This window comes from Manis javanica, chromosome 11, assembly GCF_040802235.1.
Source record: "Manis javanica isolate MJ-LG chromosome 11, MJ_LKY, whole genome shotgun sequence".
Taxonomy (NCBI): domain Eukaryota; kingdom Metazoa; phylum Chordata; class Mammalia; order Pholidota; family Manidae; genus Manis; species Manis javanica.
The window spans coordinates 38532676-38554928 of NC_133166.1; the positions used below are offsets into that span (position 1 = coordinate 38532676).

The 22253-nt window shown below is 37.6% G+C and overlaps 2 protein-coding genes across 13 annotated transcripts in view; one reads left to right on the forward strand and one right to left on the reverse strand.

Annotated features, from left to right (window-relative positions):
- The window catches only part of HPS5 (HPS5 biogenesis of lysosomal organelles complex 2 subunit 2), a 39842-nt gene extending 34381 nt beyond the window's left edge, over positions 1–5461 (reverse strand). For 4 of the 10 annotated variants that reach the window (XM_037026734.2, XM_017673076.3, XM_017673071.3 and 1 more), the window contains exons 1-3: positions 5335–5456; positions 4825–4890; positions 871–1021 (exon numbers count right to left, since the gene is read on the reverse strand). In XM_037026734.2, the coding sequence (XP_036882629.1) occupies positions 871–978 (108 nt within the window). In that variant the 5' untranslated portion in view covers positions 979–1021; positions 4825–4890; positions 5335–5456. The other 6 variants (XM_017673074.3, XM_017673073.3, XM_073216302.1 and 3 more) reach the window with 6 other exon arrangements.
- A 23-nt stretch (positions 5462–5484) lies between these two features.
- The window catches only part of GTF2H1 (general transcription factor IIH subunit 1), a 31653-nt gene continuing 14884 nt past the window's right edge, over positions 5485–22253 (forward strand). For 2 of the 3 annotated variants that reach the window (XM_037026735.2, XM_017673078.3), the window contains exons 1-7: positions 5575–5957; positions 12372–12540; positions 15478–15670; positions 16507–16672; positions 17618–17711; positions 19307–19456; positions 19588–19667. In XM_037026735.2, coding sequence (XP_036882630.1) covers positions 12387–12540; positions 15478–15670; positions 16507–16672; positions 17618–17711; positions 19307–19456; positions 19588–19667 — 837 coding nt within the window. In that variant the 5' untranslated portion in view covers positions 5575–5957; positions 12372–12386. Of the gene's footprint in view, positions 5958–12371; positions 12541–15477; positions 15671–16506; positions 16673–17617; positions 17712–19306; positions 19457–19587; positions 19668–22253 lie in introns of all 3 variants that reach the window. The other variant, XM_017673077.3, reaches the window with a different exon arrangement.

Here is a 22253-nt window from a genome sequence, read left to right on the forward strand (position 1 = left end):
TCTTGGCCCCCTCCTTCTTGCTTGAGATGCTAATGGAGACATTAAGACTGCAGCCAGGACACTTATCTTGCAACTGTGACTAAAAGCCAATACATGGATGATGGTGAAACAGGAAAGACGGAGAGCCTGGGTCCTCAAGGATATCACTGGGCCACTAAAACTATAAACACTTATTGCTTAAGCCATTATTGGTGAGCTAGCTATTCCGTAACTTCCAGCTAAAAATGTCTAACGGATATCAACCCTCATAACTGTTGGTCATATTACTTTGCCTATTACTTCCTATTCTCCATTTGCTCAAGAGGCTAGAAAGGTGCTTTGGGGTGGGAGCAAAAGTGTAAGAATTAAATTACTTCGGAATTGTTTATAAGACTGTTCTCCACCATGTAAGTCCTCATTTTATCAAAAGAACTCAGGGTTTGAGGGAAGCACATACTTCTCACAGAGCTAGTAACTTTTGCTCTGTTCCCTAAAATGGGGAGTACATCAAATTCCTTTTTTGGGGATGAGCTTAGTATAACTACAGTGTTTAAACTGCTGCTTAAACTGCAATGGGGTATACTCATTTATATTATTTTACCTTCAAGCAAATACATTACTGAGAAAAGACAGCAAGATTACTGAGAGGGAAAAAAAAATCAGAAATCAATATTCTAGTTTCCAAGGATGGGAGAGAATTCAAATGACAGCTCAAAAATTAAATCCAGAAAGAGCTATGAACATGCTACTTCAATGTAAGGTATTACTACCAAGGTAAGAACACCCAAGATTCCATAAGACATAAAGAACTAGGGGGCAGAGGGCACATGTAACAGAGCACACAAAAATATTAATACAAAAAGGAAACTGACAAAGGATCAAGAAATTCACCTTTAGACGACTGGAGTCCAGCCTCAGGGCTGCAAGTAACGGATCCAGAGACTCAAACTCTGCAAGAACATGACTGTAGGCCTCCGGTATCACTGGCACCAACGTCATCTAGCCAAAACTGAAACTATGTTGACTAGTAGTCACAGTATTCCTGAAAAAAAAAAAACTGCAAAAATATAAGCAGCTCACCACTCATTCAGTATGCTTTTAATGAATATGTGGCGAAATAATACAGGAAAATCTGAGAAAGGAACAAGGATCCCTACTCTGGAGGTGCTTAGTATCTAGGTGGAAACACATAGGGAACATCATATGCAACCATCAGCTTGTAGTTTATCATTCTGACTCTGAAACTCCTAGAAAACCAAGTCCAGATTCTCAAGGCCTTCCATAATCCTACCCTACTCCATCTGACAGCATGTGCAAGTAGAATGAACACTGTAGGATTTAAGAGGAAAGGTGGTCAAGCTCCTGTAAGATAAAATAGCAAACCCAGCTGTATTTTTTTGAGTGGTAAATCTTCTGTCTTTAAGACTCTCACTTAAGGGCAGTCTTCCATAAAGGCCTCTAACTATAAGCAGTAGCAAATTGTGTGGTTATCAACCAACAATTTAATAAGAATTCTAACAGGAATTTAAATTAATCAGTGCTTAATAGGAATAGGCCTCTGGATCTCTTTCTCCAGTCTACCTGGGCCTCAATCAATTAAGTATCTGTTGAATGAATGAATGCACTTACTAATAAATAAGTGAGAAGATGCCTGGAATTAAAGCACAAAGAAGAGTAAGAGCTTCAGTATGGGACCTGATAGGAATGATAGGAGTAAGAACACAAGGAAGCAAATGCCAAATACCCAGTGAGGACTCCGTGAACTAACTGATGAGTTCTTACCTATTCAACAACTCTCAAGTGTATGTCAAACTGCACCAATTTCCAGAAAAAAAAGAAATAAAAGAAAATTTAAGAAAATTCTGCCCATTTTCTTTTCTCAACCTTTTACCTGCCAAATTAAGAATAAAAAGCAAATGCTACACAAAAATTCAGAACATTATTCACACTTGTTTTAAATTACTTATACTTTGTTTTTAATTACTTTTCAGAGACACATGTATTCTATCATTTTATTCAACAAACGTACCTAGCACCAACTCTGTGCCAGGCATTGTACTGGGTCCCAGAGATACAAGATTAGACAAGTCAAAATCCTAAGGCTCATATCTTACTACATTGATGGACAGTGACTGCAATGGGGTGGGGGTGGGGGACTCGATAATATAATATGTGTGAATGTATAAAAAAAATTCTAAGGCTCACGAAGCACACTTCCCAGTGGCAAAACACACATGAACTTATGATAATTTTTATTGTATATACATAGTACACTCTTACTTTCTGCTAGTAAACCTAATTTTCTTAATACAGCTTGACCTCTGCAAGGAGAGTGGTGTTCTGGAAAAAAAAAAAACTTTAATAGTCTTACACTAAAAATATTTGAGAATTCATGATCTAAGAAAAATCTTCTCTTATTCTTTTCACTCATTCATTTTACTGAATACCTAGAAAAATATGAGGCACAGTGGTGAGAACAAGACAAATAATACCAGAAATCAGTCACTTTAATGGGGAAAAGAGACAACACACACACCTCATAAGGGAAACTTAAGCAAAGTGCTATGTTGGAACTTAAGAGGACAGGGGGGTCACATTAACTTCCTAAGGGAGGTAGCACCGGAGCTGAGCAGGCTTGTATCAGAAGGGAAAGAGAAAGCGTAGCAGATAGAGCAGCAATAAGATGTACTTGGAGAACACAAGTTTAGTCTTTAGTTGAAACACAGGGTACAAGGGAATAATGAAAGATAAAGCTGGAATGATAATTTGGGCACAAGTTACAAAACACTTTGAATCTCAAACCAGAGAGTGTGAACAAACTTTAATTTGGTAACAACAGAGAGGCGTTAAAGAATTTGATGCTGATTGATCACATAATTCCTCTGAATGCTGTGGGCAGACACTAGAAAAGGACTTGAGAAAAGGGGTGGGTGGTGAGCAAGTAAAGATAAGGCCTTTCCCTTACTCAAGAAATCTGGTGGAAAAGGAGGGAAGCCTCTCTTGACTTTCTGACCAGGAAAGATTCAAACAGATCTGTAGGTAGTAGCTAAAAGAAGAGTCTTTAGCATGAAAGGGACTGAAGATACAAGAAAAATAAGATAAAACCATGGTAAACAAAACAATCCTAAAGAAGATAGAAAGGAATGACTCCAAATGACGGTTTCTTTCTTCCACTTGGGATCTTAAACTCTGAGGTGGATAGGCCATTTTGTCTTGATCTCAGTGAAGAAAGAATGTCTTGGAAGTAATGATTTAATGGGGTAAAAAAAACCAAAAACCTACTTAAGTTCCTATTTTTTCTTTAAAAAATTTGAATGGAGATGGGAATGGAAAAGAAAGAGCATAAGCAATGTCAGTTCTCAAGAGAAGTTATTGGATGATAGTGTCAGGCAAACTCCAAATTTATACTTGTCTTTGTGCTTACTGTCTTCCTGAAATGATTACTTTCCCTCCAGATCTACTTATCCAAATCTACCCAGACTTCCAGAGTCAGCATAAGTCCCACTCCCCAGAATTCTCAGGGCAGAAGAAGACTCATAGGTAATTCAGTGCACACATCCACCTACTTCAGAAATTAATTTTGCCTTAGATCCATGAACATTCCCAGCAATGGAAAGGAAGCGCTCCCTCTCATAAAGGTGCCCATTCCACTACAGTTATAAGTCCTCTTTTAATATTGGGCTGAAACCTAATCACTTACAGCTTTTATTATTGATTCCTAACCGTGGCTTCTACAGTTTAAGAGAGTAAGTTTACTCCCTCCAAACAACCCTTCAGTGTTTGAAAAGTATATCGGGTCTTCTAAAAAGTTACCATTCCCACTTCTCCAATCATTCCTGACATGACAATTTCCAAATTCCTCTGTGTTCCTGGCAACCTTATACACAGGTACATTAGTTTGCCTGAAAATGTGGTGTCTAGGACTGAAGATAATGCTCCTTAAGTAGGTCAGTAACACAGCATAGAGTAGAAACACTAACTACCTTGACCTGGACACCAAGTTTCTATATTACAACCTAGATGGCATCAGATGTGTTTTTCAAGTAGACATGTCACACTTTTCATTCAACAGAGCAAGCTGTCAACTAAAGCCCAAATAAATCTCACATAAAATGAGTATCACCTTCCTAGCGAGGTTGATACCTTCCTATCACTCAGTACTTAGATAGGGTAGACTTGAACTCAAATTGAAAGCTATTAATCAAATGTGGCAAAGGATATAAAAAGTACCTAGAAAATTGAAAGCTCTGTACATACAAGAAGAGTAGACTGTTGATTGTGTACATGGGAGTTCATTGTAATACCCTGCCTACTTCCATCTGTTTGAAATTTTCCATAATAAGATTTTTAAAGTATATATTTAAATGTACACCTTCAAAAGCTCCCCTTCCTACACAATCTATGAACTCATCCTTCTTTTTCCAGCCTCCTGTCATCTTACCCTTTCTCCTACATGGGGCTATCTTTTGTTCCTCTTTCATTCCATACTTTTTGTGCCTGGAAACTTTAATATCTGCTGTTTCTTGAATCTTCTTCCATCTGACAAAACCCTATCTTTCTGCAGAGTTGGGTTTGATTACAACTTCTGTTAAGCCTGTCACACAGCCTAGCAAGAAACGAAGCAAATAAAAGGTGGTCAAAGTTATATGCTTACCAAAGTCAGTGAAACAACTTTAGGAGTTGGCTCACCCAAGGTCACAGAGCTTTTAAGAAGTAGAGCTGAAACAAGAGTCCAACTCCCCTAAGTCCAAATCTGACCATCTTTCCATTTCCCCACATTACTTGATGGTAACATAAACGTGTGGTAGAATCAAGAAAAATTTTTTTTCATCGCCTAATACTCACTCTGCTAACGGACCAGTGTTCGCTGCTGACACATCAAACGCAAATCACAGCGTTCTCTTTTCCCCACTAGGTGAGTGTAAGGAGGAAGCACCAAAAGACAAAAGAAAGCAAAAAGTAAAGATATAGGAAGGGGAAGTAGATCCCCTACCCCCACCCCCGCACCGTTTCCATAATGGGATTTTTCCACTCGAAAAGTAATAATCAGAGAACAACTTATCGCGACAAGAAAATGGCGATTCACTCTTTCCTGCATTTAACACGACATGTACGCAACGCTGGAGACAATCGTTGCCCACTAGAAGCTCCCTGCCTAGCTTAACTACTAACGTTTTAGCCGCGATACTTTAATACTGTATTCAGACCTCTTGAGAGGAGCCTCGGTAACGAAGTTTTCAACGCCAGGCTCACTGACCCGGAGGTCTCTGCCCCGCTCTACCATCTCCAGGCTGGTTAGCGCCCAACCCTCAGTGGGACTGACTCTCTTGCCCAACTGGGCGCCGAGACACTCACCGCGAAACTAACAGCCGGACCTGAACTTTCGTCTCCTATTCCGCTCCGCCCCTCTCTAGCTTACGTCATCCAGAGGCGCCGAGGACGCGCTGTCCACGCTACTATCTGTACTCTTGTCACGTGATATGATACGCCCCGCCCCCCACCCCCCTTTTGAGCGTGGTCCCTCCCCTTCAGGCCGCGGTTGGGATTACGCTCTCCGAGGCCTGCTGTCTTGGGGCGGCTGCAGGCCAAAGACACAGCAACGACCAGGACCGGAGGAGCTCTAGGCCAAAGGGGTGAGCCAGCCAGGATCCCGGGACCCTTCATCGCCTGAGGCCAGCGAGAGGAAATGAAACAGGCGGGAACTGGCGGGGGAGGGAGGGTACTAGCGGAAGGTGTCATGGCGGCCGCACGGTGGGTCACGTGCCCCCGAAGGCCCGCCTTGGTACTTCCCGTCACGTGCCCACAGAGTTCTCGCAGCCAGCGATGGAGGCGAGACCCCCCAGTAACAGAGGCGGTGGCGACAGCGGCGGCTGTTGGGTTTCAGCCTCTTTCCGGCAGTGTTTCTAAGAAGCGCAGCGGAACTCGACCCAACCCAGCCTTGTTATTTACTCTCTGCCCAAGACCGTAGCTCCCACCTGGTAAGTTTAAACCGAGGAACGGGGGTGGATGGGTGGGTGAGTGGGTGAGGAGCTGACAGGCCCCGGAACTGCAGGACGGCATGGATTCTGCCCGGTTCCCTGTGTCCCTGTCGCTACAACTCTCCAGCCTGCCGCTTTCATAGCCGTTATTATCTTGAACAGAGGAAAGGATACCCCTAATCTACTTGGCTATGGGAAGCCTACCGTTCTACTGAGAGCAGGGACTCGAACATTTACGTAAAGCCACGATCAGACTTGGCTCCTGAGAATGCGGTATGAAGAGGCCTCTTCCTGGCAGAGGAGCCCTTCCCGTTAGGAAATAAACGTGCTGTTAAGTCTTTCGGTTTCTTTAAGAGAAGAACTTTCACCTTCGTGTCCACACACATTTTGCTTCGTCTGTCAGCCCTACCTCTTCTTAAAACCTACTTTACACGTGTGCCAGTCGAGACCCCATCCCGGTTTTGGTTTATACCCAATTTGAATGTCTAGTAATGATGAAAAATAGACCACCAACTCGTGGAAATACATAATTATTTTATAAATTCCCCTTTGGTCTCAGAGGCTAAGTGGACAAAGGAGGTGTATCCAATTGTTCTTGCCCATTAGAAGATCCAGTTTTAAAAACATACGGAATTTAAGTGGCTGAAATATGCTCTGCAGTACTTACTCCACAAAGGAGTGAAACAATTTCTCCCTACAAATTCTTATACAAGAAACTCCAGGATATAAAGCAGCGTGCTCTCGTGGAATTGAATTTAGGAGGACAAGCTGCACCCACTCAGCCTTCCCTCTCAGATCACAGTTTTAAAACCACTTTACTGGGCTTTGGTAGATAACCAAAGTTAACAGCCCTAAGCTAGATTTTTAAAAGTCAAAACCAGAGCAAATGAGACAGAGTTCATGATGGAAGAGAAGATAATCGCTAGTATCAAGCCTGTGGCTTACAGAAGGACTGGGCTCTGGAAAGAACTTTGTACCTTTTCGCAGATCGAAATCACTCATTTGGAAAAGAGGGACAGAAAACTTGGGGTCATTAAACCTATTCTGCTACCCTCACTCAGCCAACATTTAGCAGTGCAGCAAGTTGATAGGTTTGAGTTTCTTCTAGGTGACATTAAATACACATGGTAGTGCAAATGTTAAAAAAAAATGCAAATATAGAGAGAGCTCTTTAAAAATACTAGGAGAATTGGTGCAAGGAGAGAGAATCACTTAGAATGAACCAAATGATCGGCTCCAGTCAGTTGTGACTGCTTCCTGTATGTCCTGCCCTCAAGGCTTATTTGTATTTTCTCTCTGCCTATCTCTTTCCATCTTTTAGCCCTGCTTCTCTGTGCTGCGGGTTTTTTCCCCCAACCATCAGAACATTGTCTGGTGTACCTTGAGATTTCCTAGCATTTTGGCCACTGTTCCTACCTCATGGGTACAGCTGCTAGAGATCTCTTTTTGCCCCTCCTTCTCTCCTGCCTTTAACGTGGCAGTGTCAAGGCATCCATCTAACAGTCTCTCCTTTCCCCATTTTGATTACCAACTGATTGGTCTTTTCTCGATTTCAGCGTTGTACTCTTGTCAGCATGCAGTATTTATTACTAAAAATGAGCATACGTTTCTCTCTGTCCTGCATCTCTGTCGCATTTTCCTTTTTCTGCCTCTCCCTGCACTGCTGTAAAATGTAAATCATACATGTATTTATCATACATGATAAATAAAAGTATTTGGTCTTAACATTGCTACATCAGTTATTCCCTTAATATCTTCCATGTGTAACTATCCTTAAAACAGAACATTTTGGTCACTCTACATATTTCCAAGGTCTTACTCCCTGTAATGGCGAATCGTTAACATTTTTGGATTGCCTAATGGCAAGGCAAGCAGCATTCCAAACTCATTTTGTATTCTAGAAGATAACAGCCACTCTCTGTGTAATAATTCTCCTTTTAGAGGGGATAAGGAGTTTGTATTTCACTTGTTGCCTTTCTTTCTGCCCCATTTATCTCTGCACATTAGAAAAGGGATAGAAATGTAGAGATTAAGTAATTTAAATATTTCTATGGATAGTTTCAAAGTCTTCCTATCCCTGTTTCCTTAATGAGCCAGTTGTTGGAATCTGTGAGGAATGATACCCTAATCTTTGAGAGCTAAAGCGCTTCCTGAACTTTAGCTGAGGATGTATGTGGAAAGGTCTCACCAAGATTGTGTTCTTTTAACAACAAAGATCTTAAATAGATGTCACAAATATTTAGTGGACTAAAGGTCAGAATATTTTGCTGGATGCTGTACTGCAGTGAACACAACACACGTAACCTCTGCCCTTCTTTTTGAAGCTTGCAGTTTGTTGGGGGAGGCAAACATTTAAAAGAATTATTTTAATTAGAGTCCCGGTAAGTGTTATGAAGAGAAGAATAGGAGACCTTGAATAGTAACTTTCAAGCTTAGAGTAGACTAAAAAAATGAATAAAAGCCAGTTATGACAAGGAATGAGAATGTGCAGACGCTTAGAGCAAGGCATGTACATTTAGCTTCAGGCACATATTTTTAACTGCAACTGAAAATAATGCCTTCACTGGAGAATCTTGCTATTTAAAGAAGTCTTGTGGCAGATTGTTTCTTAAATAATCTTTATTAGCAAAGCCAGGTCTTCAAGCCAATTTATTTAAATGTAACTAGATCAGTATTTTTTTATAACAAAGTATCTAGTTCTCACAGAGTTCTACTGGGAAGAAGTTTTTGCCATCCAAGAAGCCATCCTCAAGAAAAATCTAGATATCACAGAGGCAATTGTAGGCTAGCCCCACTGGTTCTATTAAACTTCTAAAATCTTGTCCTTGTATAATTAGCAGGTGCTACAGATGACAAGGGAAATTTGCCAAGCAATGTCTCCCTATAGGGATTTTAATAAGAATGGTTTTACATGCTCTACTTAAGGGTCTTTTTCCCAATTGATTTCAAGTAACTGACTCTATATTGAAGTCAGTTCTGTCAATCTAATTTATTCTCCACTTTAGAGTTTTTCTATCTTCACCCATCTTTTCTTTCTTACCTTCCCATGTCAAAAAAGCTTTTCTGTTCTCTTCCAAAGCTAACATTTTTTATTTGTGCCTTTACATAAGCCCAGTTAATTGGGGACCTGCTCTATGCTTATTCACTGCTTTTCCTCCACATATGAACATACTTAACATTATCCTATAATTATCTGCTTACTGCACCCCCCCAAAAGCCCTACCCTCCCATCTTCCTTAGTTTTTTTTTTTTTTTGGTATCATTAATGTACAATTACTTGAACAACATTATGCTTACTAGACTCCCCTTATTATCAAGTCCCCCCGACATACCCCATTACAGTCACTATCCATCAACGTAGTAAGATGCTATAGAATCATTACTTGTCTTCTCTCTATATACTGCCTTTCCCGTGTCCCCCCCACCCCGCTACATTATGTGTGCTAATCGTAGTGTCCCTTTTTCCCCCTTCTCCCTCCCTTCCCACCCATCCTCCCCAGTCCCTTTCCCTTTGGTAACTGTTAGTCCATTCTTGGGTTCTGTGAATCTGCTGCTGTTTTTTCTTTCTTCCTTAGGTTTTAATTCATGTTTCCTAAAATATGGTTTGTATGGTATGCAATATAATTGTACATAGCACACAATAAATGTATGTAATATATGTACATAGTACACAACAGGTTTTTTATTTTAATATGTGTTTATTGTAGTGAATATTAGAAAGTTCATGTTAAAGTGTTTAATAGATGTTATAAAATTTCTGCTACAAATTAAGATTTTAAAACAATAAAAATACACATGATTATACATATTACAGAAATTGAAAATAACAGTTGTTTTAATTCTTACCCACTAACACTCTCTCATGTTACTTTATAAACATGTGGTTTGATAGGGAATAAACTCTTGAAAAAACATTTTGAATAACTACTGTTCTTATTGCAAAATACATATTTGTTGTAGGTAATCCAGAAAACAAAAAGAACATTCATATCATCTGTAATCCTATCACTCATAGGTAACCCACTATTAAATTGGGTGCATATCCCTCCAGTTGTATATATTTGCAGAACAGCATGGTAGAACTTCAAGGTCAGGCTGACCCAGATCCAAACCCAGTTCTGCTGTTTCCTTGATGCTTTGGGAAAACATCTTGATTCCTCAGACCCAGTTTACTTTATCTGCAGAATAGAACTAATAATAGAACCTACCTTAGGATTGTTAACTGGGTACTAAATGAGATAATGCCTATAAAGAACTTAGTCCCCTGCCTGGCATATACTAAGCATTCAATACATTTTGGATAGTTTTTTTAAAACTTAAAAGAGTATGGAATCAAACTACATGCTTTTTTTGCTTGCTTTTGTCACCTAACAGTGTATCCTTTCATGTCATTAGTCTTTTAAAACACTTATTTTAATTAGTAACTTTTAACTAGCAATAACCTCATCTTTTTTGTAGTGAATATTAGAAAGTTCATGTTAAAGTGTTTAATAGATGTTATAAAATTTCTGCTACAAGTTAAGATTTTAAAACAATAAAAATACAGATGATTGTACTGTGTTATGTATTAAAATTTTTAACCCTTTATCATACATGATACATGGATATCAACACTGTGGAGATTGTAAACAACATGGGGAAATAGGTTCAATAGCCAAGTGAAAAACAAGGTAATTAACAGGTGTACCTAATGATTACATTCATAAGGTGGGTACAGATAAGATAAGCACAATTTAAAATTAAGAAAACTGATGTTAGGGTTGTGGGATTGTGGAATTTTTAAATCCTTTTGTTATTTAGCTTATTAGGCTCCATCCCAACCATTAAAAATGCCTGCGTGATAGAGGCTATCTCTACCTGCATGACTCAGCAGCACCTCGCACTCATCCAGAACTGAATTCCTTGTCTTCCTGTTCATACCTGTTCTTCTTTCTTACTTGTTTCTGTAAATGGCACAACTGTACCCATGTCAGTAAACCTTAAAAATGGGGTATGAGCAAGCAGCTGTGACACCTCCATCAGCACTTAAAATGTCTGTCTGTCCTCAGTACCCTTCCTTGTCCCTTCCTCTCTATTTTCACTGCCTCCTGGCTCAGACCCTTTCTGGTCCCTTTCTTCAGTCTCTCAGATTACCCACAGATTATTTCCTAAAATACAAATCATTCCCCTATTAAAAAGTCTTTAGAGGTGTTCTGTTGTCTACTGCGTAGTGTGGAATTCTCCACTGTGTGCCTCTGTTCTTAATCACCCAACTTCACATCCCACTGATCCCCAGCATGAACTTTATGATATATCCAGCGCTGACTGCTTACCCTTCCTAGAGAGCCTCAAGGCTTTGCCCCAAACCATTACCTCTGCCCACAGTGACTGTTTCCCTTCATCTGTCACGATCCTCATTCAAGACCCAATTCATAACTAAGTTATATGAAAAAAATAAGCTGATACATGTACTAATATAGTGAATTTCAAAAAGTACGTTAAGCAAAAAGAGACGAAAGAATACATCTGGCACAATTCCATTTATTTGGAATCCTAGAACAGACAAAAACTAACCTGTTGTGATAGAAATCAGAAAATAATTTGGAGGGTGAGAGGAAGAGAACTGACTGGATAGGAACATGAAGATGTTCCTGGATGATGGAAATATCTTTGTCTTGTTTGGGTAATGGTACATGAGTGTATTTTTGTCAAAGGGCATCAAACAGAACACCTAATACATGCATTTTGTTGGTTTGTTAATTACACCTGAGACCTTTCTTCCATGTGAAGAAATTGCCTCTGAGACCTGATCTAGGCATATATTGTTTCCCTTTTTGGACTTCACACATTCTAATTTGTGTATACACACACACACTATATCTTGCTCACTAAACTGGAAGCTTTTTGAAAGCAGAAATCACTACTGACAGACATTTATCTTGAGATAAGTACATAGGAAGTAACAAACCAGGAATCAGCATGGGTATGGTTTCAGCTCTGGGAGTGCTTATGGAAAGGTCACACAAATCCTGTGGCCCTAAGTTGTTTTTGTCTAAATAAGTTTGGACTAAATATTCATTAAAGTTCTGTTTAATTGTGAAGCTCTACAAGTCTAAATACAGATTTTAAAACATTTTGTAGTAAAATTATGTTTCAGATTTAAAAATACAATTGAGGAAATTAAAAATAAATTGAAATACTCTGATTAGCAATGTAGATATGGTTTAAAAATTGCCAGGTGTTATAAATATATACACCTATGGTATGAGTAAAATGAAATTTTATTTTGAAGGAATAATGCTATCCAACTTTACCTTCATCTTTGAATGAGGAAAGAGACTTTTTTCCTCATTATTTAAGTTATAGATTTGGAAGGGACTCTGGAAGTCAACAAACCTGACCGTAATTGAAATGTGAAATCTTTTTGTCTCTTAGCACCTTCTAGCCATCATGGCAACTTCATCTGAAGAAGTTTTGCTGATTGTGAAGAAGGTGCGTCAAAAGAAGCAAGATGGAGCTCTGTACCTCATGGCAGAAAGAATTGCTTGGGCACCTGAAGGCAAAGATAGATTTACAATCAGCCATATGTATGCGGATATTAAATGTAAGTCAACTCTACCAAGGTCTGATGTATGTTGTAGTAATTCTTTAAGAAGGTTGTATAATCTTTGTGGATTTTTATTATTACATCCAAATAATCAACCATAAAGAAACTATTACAAAGTGAAATCACTGAGTATATATATTTATCATTCTATAACTTGGCTTTTCTACTTAATAATAGAGTGTGTAGTTTACATATGTAAACCTACCTCAGTAAATACCTCCACACATACCTTATTTTAAGAGCTGTGCAGTACTCCACTGTGGATATACAATCATGTATTTAATAGTCCTCTGCTGAAGGGCATTAGGTAACTTTTACAGAATTTTGTTACTGCAAACAATGTTGCAGTTTAGATCTGTGCACTAATATATTTGTGAATTTGTGTGTATAGGATGAATCCTTGCAGAGGATTTACTGTTTCAAATGATTTATGCATTAAATATATTGATAGATGATGCCAGATTGCCCTTTAATAACATTGTATCATTTAAGCAGGCTGTCAAATCTTTGGTTATGTGACCATCATCTGTTGAGAAGATAGACTCGGTTTTATATTGACTATAGGTGGAGAAATACGGAACATAACATTTTTATATCCTTTTTGTGATTTTTAAATATGAAGACAAATCAAAACCCCTTCTCTTTCCAAATTTGCAAGATTTTACTTTGGATTTATTACTCAAAGTACGTGGTGCCCTGTGAATCAATAATAATTAGGTTTAAAAGCACCAAGTGAACCCTGGAATTTAGAACCTTAACTCTGAAAGGATTTCTGTAATTCACCTAACTAAAGATCTTCAATAGGAGACCCCAGAGGAGTCTGGTAACAAGGCCCTTCATAAATTGTGGTATCTTAACTGTGACCATTAATATGGATCCATCTGTTTTCCTGGATGTAAGATTCTTCCCCTAGATAAAATCCTGTATAGATTTCAAGGAACATGACACCTTGAAAAATAGACAAGCCTCAATATGCAGGAGCTCAATTTACGAATGTCTTTTGAGTATGAAATTTCCCTAAGGACTTCTATTTTGCTTCTGGAACTGACTAAATTCCTCATCTTTCTGCACTAAAATAACTTAGGATCTTTTCAAAAGGAAATACTTTTTAAAATTCATAATTCTTAAGCTGTCTATTCTGGTAATGTTACCTCCTTTTAAAACTTGGTTTCAATGGGAAAATATCTAACCAGGTTCCTGATAATAATCTTATAAACTGACATTTGTACTACAGTAGATTCATAAACTAGGAACTGCTTGTATTAACGTTTCTCTTCAACAGAAAGTTAGCCCTATAGTTTTGCAAAACATACTGTGATACTCTGCAATAAAAAATATGACTATCTTATTTCTTGACATTTCTTCTCAGCTATTGGGGAGGAGAGCACACATACAAATCTATATCTGCACCAGATCAGTTTTCATTTTAAGGTGAATATTTGAAAGAATACCCATTTCTGAAAGAAGCCATTGAAAGTTACCAATAATAAATTAGCAGTGTAATAAGCTAGCTAAAAACCTTCAGAACTATATCTCTCACAGGCAAGAGCTAAAATAGAGCAAGGATAAAGCAGTGACTGAGAAAAGATGCCTAGAAAGGAGTAGTTTGTGTTGGAGGAATGGAAAAAGGGAATAGGGTGGCTGATGGTGTAAATTGCTTAATGTTACTACTTTAGCAGTAAGATATTTCATCCAAACTGTTGGTCTGGAAGGAGCATCTCCATAGAAAAAGTTTCTGTTTATTTAAGGGTTAGTAGTTACTTGGGGCTGAGAGCTCTAGGAAGCATGTTCACATTGCCATGAGTCACCCATTCAGTGGGACAAAGCCCCTCCATGAAGAAAACAAAGCAGTAACATTGCCATGAAGCCCACTCTTTAAAACTACAAGTCCTCTGCTCTGTAGCTGTATTTTGATATTTCCAGCCCCAATTTATTACGAAGATCTTCGAAGTTAAAGAATAAAGGACGGTTTAGTATATAGCTATATAACTTAATCCACCTAAATAAAAAGTTGTTGTTTTGCCATACTCTATTACGTGTGCATACACTTCTACTGCTTATAATATTTTTGCACAAGAAAAGTTTAATAATAAGCATCTAGCATTCAGACCATTGCTGCATTTCCCCAGTTGTCCTGATAATGTTTTTTATAGCTGTGATTTTTTTTTTTAATCAATATCCAGTCTAGGTTCGAGTATGTATTATAGGCTTATAGAATATCACACATTCTGATTATGTCTGATTGTCTTCTTAAGATTTTGTTTAATTATTTCTCTATGCCTGTATTTCTTACAAACAGAAAGTCAGGTCTTACAGACTTGATTACACTCAAACATTTTCAGCAAGAACACACATAGGTGGTGGTGGTTACTTCCTATTCTATCACCTCGGAAAGCCCCTTCCCTCGGTTGTCACGAGGGTTTTAATGAAGCTAAGTTTGATCACTTGGTTAAAGTGGTGACACCAAATCTCGCAAATATAAAAAATAAATATTTTCCTGTACAATTAGTAAACAAGCCATGGGCTGTGTTTTGGAGTTTTTTGAATCATGACAAATCAATTTTATTAATACGATATTGATTGGAGGCAGCCGTGTAGGGTGGATTTAGGACTCCTAGTTGTCTGTTGAGAAAGCTTTAAAGAGGTCTGCCTAGTTGCATGGAAACAAAAGCCCTTTAGCATCTGGGGTGAAAGCAGTGGGTGAGAAGTGCCGCCACACAAAAAGGTTACTGAAGAAGGAGGCAGAGTGTTAGTGAATTTGTTGAACCATTCTCTCGTTATATGGGATTATTTGAAAAGAGTGTATTTCTGCAAAATCATCAAGATTGGAACAGGGCAGGTAAAGCCCAGAGGAATCCTGAATCTTCCTGGGAGGAGAAGTAATCTATTGTATGGCAGTTTCCCTCATCTAATTAGCCTCATGGTTTTTTCTAGGCCAGAAAATAAGTCCAGAAGGAAAAGCTAAAATTCAACTTCAGCTGGTCCTACATGCAGGGGACACAACTAACTTCCATTTTTCCAATGAAAGCACAGCAGTGAAAGAACGAGATGCAGTTAAAGACCTTCTACAACAGCTGCTGCCCAAATTCAAAAGGAAAGCAAATAAGGAACTGGAAGAGAAAAACAGGTGAAGGAGGAGAATAACATTTTGAAGAGATGCCAGTTTCTCTCCAGATTCTTAGTGCAGTAATAGCTTGTTATTTCTCACCTTTTGTGCTTCCATAACATAATATAGAAAAATATGGGCTTTGGTATCTTTAGCTCGGTTTGGTTCTCAACTTTAGCATCTTACTAGCTATTTGGCTTTGGGTAAATGAGGATGTATAAACCCAGAAGTTAAATTAACTGCCCAAGCCCAGCATCTGCTTAGGAACAGAACTAAGATTGGAAAGTGCTAAGGTCCCTAAATTCCTTTTCATAGTTTATTGTTACATAGAAGGTACTAAACCATTAAAAGTGTTTTTGTGAATAAGAAACCTGAAAGAAATCATATTGTAAAAAGTTAAGAAAGCATGTAAGATAATGGTAATTTCTGATAAGAGAATTCCATCACCAGTATCTTTCAGGCCATCTGTGCTTATGGCTCCAAGTGCTTATGAAAAACTAGTTGCTGGAAAAACTCAAGCATACCACCTCTCTTCCCCATTCACCTTTATTTGTGAGAGATAATACAGTACAGTAGCCTTTCTATCCCTGGGATACAGAGATGAGTAAGACCATATCCATGCCCTCAGAGAGTTTAGTCTTTGCTTCTTCAGACTTACTTCCATTTATCTCCACTTAATTTGTTCCTCCAAATACATTTTTTTGCTTTTAATTATTAACAAGTGAATTAAGCAACCTCTGCTGCTCAACCATCAAAGGATAAAAGTTCTGTTTCCTGTTATTAAGGTCTCTTTAAGATTTTACCCAAATGGTGTTTTATTCCAGAAGTTCAATATATTCAATATATTCTATCACCAGAATGCTGCAAGAAGATCCTGTTTTGTTTCAGCTTTACAAAGATCTTGTCGTGAGTCAAGTGATCAGTGCTGAGGAATTCTGGGCCAATCGTTTATGTGTGAATGCAACAGAGAGTTCTTCCACATCCAATCATAAGCAGGATGTTGGTATTTCTGCAGCATTTCTGGTATGTGACCCTTCTAGATTTCTGAAGAAGAAAAAAAAAAAAAACCAGTATGTGTGTTAACAGTGCCATTTCTTTTGTAAAAGTTAGCATTTCCGTAAAGCAAATTAACACTTCAGTATCCATGGCATTCTTCTAAAATATCTTTTAAATTATACAGTATTTTTTTAATATATATTTCTTTTTTGCCAGTTTTATATGCTTGGTTTTTGGACTTGACCCTAGCATGCTGAAAACCAAATGGACCTTTGAAAGAGAATCTTTTAGCAATTGGACTAATACTTTTTCCCCTAATACTAATACATTTAGGGCTTCCTGATACCTTTTTTTAATGATTACTATATTTTACTTACATTGCAAAGTTAAATGTATATAATGACCATCATGTTATAAAAAAAAGTAAGATTTATAAAATGTAGCTTAGAAATTGAGAATACCTAACCCATGGAATTAGAAAGTGGGATTCATTTAGTTTATATTCTGGTACCAAAGCAGTATCTAAACATTTTACAAAAATGTAAGTACCAGTTATGTTTGGCATCTTTCTGGGTGCTTAGTAGTGAATTTAATTAACAGATTTTCCTCAAGAAATCAGTCATATTTAATTATTCAGTAACCAGGGTTTATAGTGGTTTTGGTAACTACAGATTTTATGTTAAAGCTCTACTAGCTATCTGCCTTTGGCCACACTTAAACACACCTATTTGACTATATTCAATTTTTAGGAAGTAGATTTTACAGGTCACTAAGATTATGTGCAACCAGGCCAGGCTTCTTTGAGGCTTGTCTCTGATAAAAAAGTAAAGGTGAGGGACTTACCTCTGTCCCTGTAGTTTACTCAGAAAGTCTGCTTTTCCACCTTTGTCCAATGTCTACTGGTTGTTTAGACATCTTCGCTTGATATTATAATGAATATATACATGTATCTGTGTATGGTCTTTATTTTAGGCTGATGTCCGGCCCCAAACAGATGGATGTAATGGTCTGAGATACAATTTAACCTCTGATATCATTGAGTCCATATTTAGGACCTATCCAGCTGGTAAGAAGAATCAGTTCTTCCAAATAGTTAAAGTATTAGTTTGGATGAATTCAGTAATAGATCAATAAAAAACAAAATGCTTTACCTTTATTCCTGATCAAGTGCAACAAAATATGTCAAGTAATTTACCCAGTGCCTAACATGATATGCTGTCATCAAATTATTGGTATTATGTCTAATTCTTCCCATCTGTAGTTGTTACCCCTTCAGCATACCTGATCAAGATGACATGCTTCAGTGATACCAATAAATGAGTCTCTCTACAGCACTAACTTAGATCATCCTTCTTGCTGATTCTCAAGTGACCTTTCTAACCCACAAATCATTTTCCTTGCAGAATCCTAAAAGTGTAAATGTCTTAACCCCAGCCTTGGTGATTTATGATGCATAGAAAGGCTAAGAGCCATGCCTCAAAGTCATTCTACTCACTGAACAGTCCTCTATAAGCCGTATGCTTTTCTCTTTTCCCATTTCCTCACTCCTGTCCCTTTAGTCCTTAGGAAGCTTACCTTTCCCACAGGACTCCTCTCAGGCATCACCTTATTGCTGCCTCTATAAAATCCTGACTGACTTGGACAGATGTAAGCCTCCACCCTTTGCTTGTGTAGGGCCTTGCCTCTGCCTCAAAGAGTTAGCACGTTGTAATTATTTTCATTTCTTTTTAATAACAACACCGTAATTGGATAATGTTTACTGTGTATCAGATGCTATTCCAAGGCTAACATGCATGTTTTTTGATACTTTTTTTATTGAAGTATCACTGATACACAATCTTATATTGGTTTCAAATGTACACCACAGTTGTTCAACAGTTACCCATATTATTAAATTCTCACCCCCTCTAGTGCAGTTACTATCTATCAACATAGACAGATGTTACAGAATCATTGACTGTATTCTCTATGCTGTACTACGGTCCCCATGACCAACTTATATTGTGATTTTTATCCCCCTCACCCTCCCTCCACCATCTGCCTCTCCCCCTCCCCCTTGATAACCACTAGTCACTTCTCAGTGTCTGTGAGTCTACTGCCATTTTGTTGCTTCTCTTTTGCTTTGTTTTTATATTCCACAAATAAGTGAAATCATCCTACATGTATATTAATCATCACAAATATTCAATGAAGTAGGTATTGTTAATAACCCACATATTACAGATGAAGAAACCAAAATACAGAGAATAGTTTGCCCAAGGTCATACATATAGTAAGTGTGTGAATATAGAACTTTAAACTCAGTCTCTCTGGCTCAGGATTCAGTGCTCTTAACCCCTTTGCTCATTGGGCTGAGAGCTCCTAAAGAACCAAACTGATAGTCCACTGGGTGCTGAGATCTGTATTTCCCCAGCACTTAAAACGGTGTCTTGGCTTGAGAGTGCACATGTATTAATGATCAAACGAACTCAGTTGAGACTCCAAGATTCTTGACGTTTCTGAAACTTTGAAACATGTTAATTCTCTTGGTGCAAAATAGGGTTTTGTTTGTAATTTGTTAAACAATTTCATGATCTAGTTTTTGCTATGAGTTTATGTTTCAACTATTTGAGAGGTTTTAAGAAAGGGAAATTCAGTATGTAATTATGTTTTTTTCCGCAGTAAAAATGAAATATGCAGAAAATGTTCCCCACAACATGACAGAAAAAGAATTCTGGACACGTTTTTTCCAGTCACATTATTTCCACAGGGATCGGCTAAATACAGGGTCAAAGGACCTCTTTGCAGAATGTGCCAAAATAGATGAAAAAGGTAACTGTTTATCCCTGACATACTGTGGCATTCAATTTGCTGCTTTCTGGTCACTGGAGCTATCAGTGAAATTTATTTAATTTCTGAGAAAGGTAAGACTTGGTCAACTTTTTATTTCATTGATTTTCTAGGGTTAAAAACAATGGTTTCGTTAGGAGTGAAAAACCCACTACTTGATTTGACAGCTTTGGAAGATAAACCATTAGATGAGGTAAGTAGTAGTAAAAGGATTTATGAAGGTAAATAGTCTTTTCCTAGTAGTCAACATATAGTTTATAGTTTTAAAGTAGCCTTATTTGTAGATGTTCCATTTGTGAAAATGTAAAACAAAATGTTTTCGAGTGATTTATCAGAAGTGCTTTTCAGTAGTACTATTTGCTATTAAAATTGCCTTGGAGAACTGAAATTCCTATATAAATTGTTAAAACTTTTTTAAAGGAATTTTCTAGATTTCTCCATCAATAGTTCTCTAGGTAATAATGAAGATTTAACATGTTGATGTATCCAGCTTTATGCTCTAGCTGACATTAAATAGGAATAAATAGTAGTAGACAAAGATAACAGACTATCAACATAGACAGATGTTACAGAATCTTACCAGCTGGTTAGGTCCCTTTCTTAAAACAGAGTATTTGCCAAACCTTGAGCACACTCATGACCCTTACCCCCACAGTAGCCTCAGTATGTTTTAATAGCTAGACCATCAAGTATGAGCCGCTTACGTCAGCAGCATCATAGAGAAAGATGATCACTTTTGATGAAGGCTGATTCTATCACCGTGTCTATCTTCTAGGCTGGGTACCTCTAATTCTAGGCTAGGAACCTGCTATCTTCAGTTACTTTCTTAACACTCTTAATTTTCTTCCCCTTCTTTTGGCTCCTTTTCTGTTGGCCATATACACATGCTCACACTGTCTTTTCCTTTTTTTTTTATACCCCAACTTCTCTTATATTAGTGTGTGTACTCATGTGTACTCACCAGGTGAAAAACCAACATTAAAATTTTAACTTACAGTCTAAATGATAAATTAACAGAAAATAATCCTTGGTGCCCAGTGAGTTGTTTTCTTAATGAAATTCAGTTGCTTTCTTAGTAAATACCAGCATTCTCAACACATTACAAACATGGCCATCTTTAATCATCCTGAAAAAGTGATGCTTTAGTGAAGCCTAGAGATACAGCTTCATATAAGAAAAAATTGTCCTTCCTTCCTCCCTTCCTCCCTCTTTTTTTAATAAAAGAGATCATGTCTTACACATGCACATGTGTGACTTTCTTCTTCACTTTGTCCATTATCAGTATCAGTCCAAGCTAAATGGACCATAGTTGTTAAGTACATAGACTCTAAAACCAAACTACCTGGCTTAGACTGTCATTTTATAATGTATCTAGGCCCCATTTTCTTAGAAAATAAGGTTAATATGATCTTAGTATAGGAAAATTGGGGAGGTGTAATTTAAGTGTACAAACTTACAACTAGTAGATAAGTTCTGGAGCTATAATGTACAACATAATCACTATATTATAAATTTCAAAGTTACTAAGAAACTAGATCCCAGTTGTTCTCACCACAAAAAAGAAATGATAAGTGTCCATCCATAGATAATGGAAAAAGAAGTGGTATGCAAATATACAGTGGAATGTTACTCAGCCATAAAAAAGAATGAATGAAATCTTGAGACTCACAGCAATCTGGATGGACCTAGAGCATATTATGCTAAGTGAAATGAGTCAGTTAAAGACAAATACCATATGATTTCACTTTCATGTGAAATCTAAAAACAAATGGACTCAAATACAGAGAACAAGTTGGTGTTTGCCATAGGGGAGGGAAGTGGGGGAGTGGGTGAAGGGGATAAAGAGGTATAAACTTAGAAGTCAGTCACAAGGATGAAAAGTACATCACAGGGAATATAATCAATGATAGTGTAATAACTGTATATTGACAGATGGCAACTACACTTCTGGTGAAAATTTCATAATGTATATAATTATGAAATCACTTGTACACCTGAAACATAATATTGTATGTCAACTATACTTCAATATAAAAAAGTCTGATAAAAATTTAAAAATTCTAATATGTGACATGATAGAGGTGTTAGCTACAGTAGTAATCATATTGCTATATATAAATATCAAATCAAGACATTGTATACCTTAAACAGTGTTTTATGTCAGTTATATCTCAATTTTTTAAATGCCAAAAGAAATACTGACCTTTGACCTTACAGGATTGCTGCTAGAGTTAAAAGGAGCCTGGTACATAGTAAGTTCTCAATAAGTAATAGGTGTTACTATTATCATCTTTTTTTTTTTTTAAGTGCCCACACAGTATTCTATCTAGATACAGAAACATTTATATAACCAATCCCTTTAATAGAAATGGTTGATTCAGATTTCCTTTGGTGCCTCTCCTGTCATCCTCCAGTTGTTGTAACTGTCTCAGTATGGTCTTGGGCCTTCTCCTGAATAAATTCTCTCCATTCCATTGCTTTTAATACTAATAATGAAATGATGAATCCCAAATAAGTGGTCCGTGTAACCATACATATCCATTTGCCTACTTGGTAGCTTCACATAGTTATTTCATAGGCATCTGAACATAGCATGTTCAAAATGGAATCTTTGATGGCCATCCTCATAAACCTTTCTTCGTGAGACTTGCTTATCTCAGTGAAAAAAATATTACCATGGACTGAGTTGCTCAAGACTGTTACCATGGTCTCCTTGATTCCTCCCTTTATTTCATCTCCAACATTCAGTTCAAAAGTATGGCCTCTTATAAGGCTTTTC